At 37.1% G+C, this 6,347-nt stretch overlaps 1 protein-coding gene across 1 annotated transcript; it reads right to left on the reverse strand.

Moving 5' to 3' along the window:
• Positions 1–2,339: 2,339 nt before the first annotated feature.
• LOC132612097 (uncharacterized) lies at positions 2,340–2,972 on the reverse strand. Its single transcript, XM_060326438.1, has one exon. It carries the CDS (start codon positions 2,970–2,972, stop codon positions 2,340–2,342), a length of 633 nt encoding a protein of 210 aa, XP_060182421.1.
• Between the last annotated feature and the right edge of the window lie 3,375 nt (positions 2,973–6,347).

Consider the following 6,347-nt stretch of genomic DNA (forward strand, 5'->3'; position numbering starts at 1 on the left):
AGGCTTTAGTCAAGTCTATTTTAATCATGCATCTAGGGGAGGTGTTCTTTCTTGTGTATGCCTTGACAAGCTCATGAGCTAGCACAATGTTGTATGCAATTTTCCTACCAGGGATAAAGCCTGCTTGGGCTTCACTAATGATACTTGAGATCACCTTCTGTAACCTAGCTGCTAATACCTTAGAGATGATCTTATATAGAACCGAGCAACAAGCAATGGGCCTGAATTCTTTTGCATTGGTTGAATTTGTTACTTTAGGGACTAAGGTGATAGCTGTGCAGTTTATGGGTTTATATAAATGACCTGTGGTGAAGAAATCTTGCACTGCATCTATAACATCTTTTTTGATCAGTTTCCAAGCTTTTTTGAAGAAGCAAGAATTGTACCCATCAATACCTGGTGCCTTGTCTTCACTAATACTACACAACCCATCATATATCTCTAGTTTAGTAACCTCAACACACAAAGCAGCCTGTTGTTCATGGGTTAGCTTGGGTCCCTTCTGTATAGCCACCTAGTTGATAGCAGGTAGAGTTGGTGCTGCTGATCCCATTAAACTCTTGTAAAAATCTACCAGTTCCTTTTTAATACCAGTGGGTGTATTGATCTTTGTGCCATCAGTAGCAATAAGTTCCAAGATCTATTTTTTATTGGCTCTCTCTTTCATAACAGCTGTGAAATACTTTGTATTTGAGTCCCCTAGCTTAACCCATTTGACTCTTGACTTTTGTTTCAGTATGCTTTCTTCAGTCAAGGACCATTTCTCTAATGTTTGAGCAGCTATCCTTTCCTCCTCTAGTAGACTATTTGTATACTGCATATTCATCCTTTCCTGTATGGACATAAGTTCAGCCCTCACCCTTTCAATTTGTTGCGTGATACCTCTATAGTCATTGTTGTTCAGCTGTTTTAGTTTAGGATTGAGTGCCTTTAGTTTTTTCCATATGTTTTCCATTTTTTGCGATGCCATCTGTTTGCTCCATGTCTCAGCTACAATCTGCTCAAAGTTTTGATGTTGGCTCCACACATTAAAGAACTTAAATGGTGACTTCACATTCCATTTGACAGTTTTAATGTTAATCAGCATTGGGGAATGATCAGAAAATAGGGGCAGTCCATATTCAGTGCACACGGATCCCCAGTTCATCATCCAAAGGTCATTGCCAAACACCCTATCAATTCTGCTATAAATTCTATCGGGTCCTTGTTGTCTATTAGACCGTGTATAATATTCTCCTTTCCATGGTAGTTCATTCAGCAATAGATTGTGTATGTAGTTTGAGAAATCCAAGATTTCGGCTGAGGAAACTAGATTACCAAACAATCTTTCCTCAGGGTAGAGCATAGCATTAAAATCCCCACTTACCAACCATGGTTTAGTCACACTTACTGAGATATCAGCAAGGCTCTCCCATAATTTCTTTCTCTGCTCTATTATATTGTATCCATAAATGATAATGACTAGTGTTTCAAATCCATCCAACCTCCCCTTCACAAGGCAGTGTATGAATTGAGCTTCAGTCCTTATTACATCAATTGTGTAAATATTAGTATCCCATAAGAGCCATATTCTTCCACTGACAGCATCTTGATAATTGCTTTGTAGTCCCCATCATGGTATAATGTTTTTATAAACTTTATTCACCCTAGTCTCCTTAACTATGGTTTCAAGCAGGCCAGCAAGCTTGATGTGATTATTCTTTAAATATAGCTGTAACTCTTTCTGCTTGTACGTTTTATTAATGCCCCTCACAGTCCACACCAACCAGGTCATTGAGAAGGTATAGGTTGCCCACTTATGCCAGTGAGCTTATGGTTATCAATCACCAATTCTCCAATTCTCAGATGTCCTGTTTTTGCCCTGTATCCACCAGATCCTAGAGCAGGGAATTCTGTTAGGCAAGATAATTCAGGACTTGCCCTCTCAGCTTGTGTTTGCTTGTTGATCACAGTCAGAGTCCCTGGGGGCTCTTGTTGAGGAGTAGTCACCTGATTCAACATGCTTGGTTCAGCTATTTGCTGTTTTGACTCATCAGCACTTAGCTTCCTAGCTTGTTCATCCCCAGTTTGCACAGTATTCATTTGTGCTTTACCCTCTGCATTTTCTTTTGATCTCCATTGTTGAACTACATTTGCAGGTTTAGGTGGTTGATTCACCTACAGTGGTCCGATTTGCTGATTTCTTCTGGTCCTTCTTCTTCTCCTAAGCTGTTGAAATCCTAGGTTCTCCACTGCAGGGGTCAGTTTGCAACAATCACCTATCTTCAAGCATTTGCTACAGTATTCCGGTTTCCAATCATAAGTGACTACCTGTTCAAACTTCCTTCCATTAGGTTCACTCACTCCAGCACATCAGGCAACAGTCTGGTGAAATTGACTTCAACAAGAACTCGTGCATAGGAGATTCTCTTTTGCCTAGAGGTGCATTCATCAGCAAATAACGGCTTGCCAATGGTACTAGTAATTCGACTCAGTGATTGATAGCTCCAACAACTCATTGGTAAGTTAGGCATTGTGATCCATAGGGGAATCTCAGTAGGGAATTCTTTGCTTAGATCAAAATCAACAGTCCAAGGCTTGAGCACCATGGGTTTGTTATTAATCGTGTAAGGGCCAGAGTAAAGGATTTCATACATATCTGCTAGTGTTTGAAATTTAACTACATAATAGCCTTCTTCATGTAGAAACACTTCAGGTTCAGCCACCTTATTCCAGTTTTGTGTAACATATCTTAGCATGTAATTGTACCCAGGCGTTTCCCCAATTACATATACAATCAGAGCACTCGACCATTTTCGAATTTCACTATCCATTTCCTCCTGTTCAAGTTGAGCCACAGGTTTTCCTTCAACTATTTCCGGTGGTATGTAAGTTAACTTCATCCCATTTTTAGAACTTCGATTACTAGCAAATAGGGAGGTCCAGATTGGAGGGATTTCTCTCGACTCCTCGATAGTTTCCCCCTCAGGCATATTTTTGCTTGTACTCGCCTCCTCTGTGAATTTTGTGACTATTTGAGATAGTTAAGAATCAAATTATAAAACCGGCCTCTTTAGGTCTTTTTATTTAATTAAAATATTATAATTTTTAAACATTTACCAACCACGTGAGGTGGGTCGGTATTCTTTTAAATAAAAACAATAATAAAAGATACCCTCATGAGGTCGGTAATTTAATCCAAATTTGGTCAAGATTTTTATTAAATTTACCTACCTTATGAGGTCAGTAAATTTAATAAAAATCTCCCTTTCTGCCCATTGCGAATTCTCACTCTCTCTCTCTCTCTCTCTCTCTCTCTCTCGCTCCGACAAAACACGGATGGCAACATCCCACCATCCACGGGAATCCCTAGCCCTTCGCCCGTCGTCCAGGCCACTTCTTACTAGAAAAACCGACCTGAAGGTATTTTTTTTTTTGGTGTTTTATATATTAGTAATGCTTATTATGTTAGATTAGACTAGTTTAATTAACTTTTTTGCCTATGATTCTAGTTCATTGGTAGTTTATATGCAATTTTTTTTTAGGGTTTTGTTAGATTAATTTTAGTCCAAGTTTTGAACTTTTAATTAATTACATTGTTAGTTTTGAGTCTTCAAACCTTTTGGTCAATGATTACTCTTTATCTGAGTGAAAGGCAATAAAAACAATGGCAGGAAGGGAACTGTTACTCGTCTATGAAAGAATATTGTTAACTGGAACTTGTTAGCTAGAGCACTTCTCACCCAGAAAATTGTATGGTTCAACAAACTGGAAGAACAAGGAAATTATTTTTCACAATCAATTCTAGATCCTACTAGCAGTACGAAATCATCCAACTAGTATGTATTTAAAACCTCCTAATGCCCTTTAAAATTGCTTCAACTGTGGAAGTAGTCTTCAAACAAATGAATATGCAGGAGAAATTTTCAGAAGATACATTAGCTTATGGAGTTGATCACTTAAAGTTCACTACACTTTAAAAAATGGCATGCTAACAGTATATGAACCTTTAATGATTAGAACTGAGTAATACATAGTTATTTTGAACCTTGATTTACTACATTGTTCAAGAGCCTTAGATTGAAACCATGGATAAATTGGACTTTAGATTATCATTGAACCTTGAATCGAATTAAATTGAACCTTGAAATATTTTGAACATTGAATTTGTGGATTAACAATTTTAAATTTTTTGTTATTTGTGTAGATGGAATATCTTAGTTGGATGTATGATAGGGCAAATATTGGCCGAGGGGGGATGAGGGAAGAATTTGCAGATGGTGTCATTGCTTTTGTTGACTATGCAATGACACTTGAACCTTTTCTAATTGGTGGCTTGGTTACATCGTACTCAACCACCTAACACACAACTTACACAACAACAAATGGAAGTGTGGCTTGAGACTATTGGCGGTGCTACTAGGTTTGGTACAGCTTACAGAATGTTAAATCGAGCATTTTGTAAATTCCAGTAGGCATAGGTTCTTCCAATGATGTCGAGTTGTTGGATAAAGTGAGTGTTATGGCCATGGATCAGAAGATCGCGGAAACAAATGATTAATCATTTGCTTCTCACGTTCCGCTAATAGTCGGGACATTGAGGAATATCCAGAAAGGAATTTCGAGAAAAATAAAAATAAAAAATCACATTACTTCGACTATAAAAAAGTAACTTTCTAATATTAGTAAGAAAATTCACATTTTTTTTTATTTATCCTACTTGTCACAAGCATATGTAGTTTACAAATTATCACAAACCCAAGTTATTAATTTGGCTAAATTTAGATCTGTTCTTCAATATAACAGATGGTCTTTTTTCCTTAAGACTAAAATAAAGGACTATTTTAGAACACTAGGAATATCTCATTCTGAATTAAAACATAAGAAACTTCAGAGTTGTAGAATCAATTAGACAAGAACAAAAGACAAAGAAATGAAGAAAAATAATAAAGTTTATTATCATACATATCTTTCTCATGTAGGAGATGAATAAGCTATCTAGCCAGTTACAGGCCGCGGAAGCCAGGGATAGGGGGAGGGACGAGCAGCTACAAGCTGCAGAGGCCAGGGATAGGCGAAGGGACGAGAAGTTTACTGGTATGAAAGCACAATTAGACGCATTACTTGCTTCAGAGGGGGGATTTTCCCGTGTCCCCATAATGTTCGTAAACCCCCGTCCTCAACCTCCCTAATCTCGATCTAGGTCACGGCGTCTAGTGGTTGATCAAGAACATCAACTTGTAGATGAGCACACTAGTGGTGAGGATGATGATGCGGATCATGTATCAAACACATAACGGCACGGTTTAAGCTTAATGTTGTAAGCTAACTTATGCACCTTTTGGTGGATTTGTATGAATTGTATGAGTGTTTTGTGGATGTTTGCGGATGTTGAAGTAATTTAATGTTGTAGACTAACTTAATATAGACTAGTTTAATATTTTGTGGATGTTTGTGCAGCTGTAAATTCTTTTGTGAATGTATGAATGACGTTTTGATTCAACTTTGAAGTAGTTTCGAGTTGAATTTGATGTAGTGCAGGTTGTAGAATATTAGTATATGTGCTTGTTGTAGTTTGGTGGATTGTTGGCAGCTATTTGAGGTGGTTTTAGCTGAATATAAAATTATCTTGATTTTGGCAAGTGAGCAGCTGCAAACAACCAAATTTTGTCACTTTTTCTACAGAAAACTGACCTCATGAGGTCGTTTTCTGCAATAATTTTCCAAAAATTGAAATAACCGACCTCATGAGGTCAATTCTTGAGTTTCATTTTTCAGAAATTGAAAAATACCGACCTTCAAAAAATATATATTCATATAACTTTGCGACTTCATGAGGTCAGAAAAGTTAAATAAATAAAAATAATTTTGGATAAACCGACCTCATGAGGTCGGTTACATTAAAATTAAATAAATAAAATTAATATACAGACCTCATTAGGTCAGTAATATTTTTATATAAGAAAAACAAATTAATATAGCGACCTCAAGTCGGTATAATTAATAATCAAGGAATCCGGTGTAAATACATACCGACCTCATGAGATCAGTTTTTTGCGACCTCATGAGGTCGGTAAAAATTCCGACCCGCCCCTAACCGACCTACACTTGAGGTCAATTTTGAGGTTGATATTTTGTGTAGGAAAAAGTTGATTTTAGTAGTATCTGGACCCATTTATAAATATTTGAAATTATTCCTGAAGGTATTCTACTTTTCGTGTTTCATTGTTACATAATCCGCGAGAACACTCACAGAGCCTAGTATCAGGTGAATTTTGCAGAAACAAATTAAATAAGTAGGTCACTTCTACTTGAATCATAGTTGCATAAGGATGGCATGGCATATCCATTTTCTCAAGACAAGGAGT

This window comes from Lycium barbarum, chromosome 9, assembly GCF_019175385.1.
Source record: "Lycium barbarum isolate Lr01 chromosome 9, ASM1917538v2, whole genome shotgun sequence".
Lineage (NCBI taxonomy): Eukaryota > Viridiplantae > Streptophyta > Magnoliopsida > Solanales > Solanaceae > Lycium > Lycium barbarum.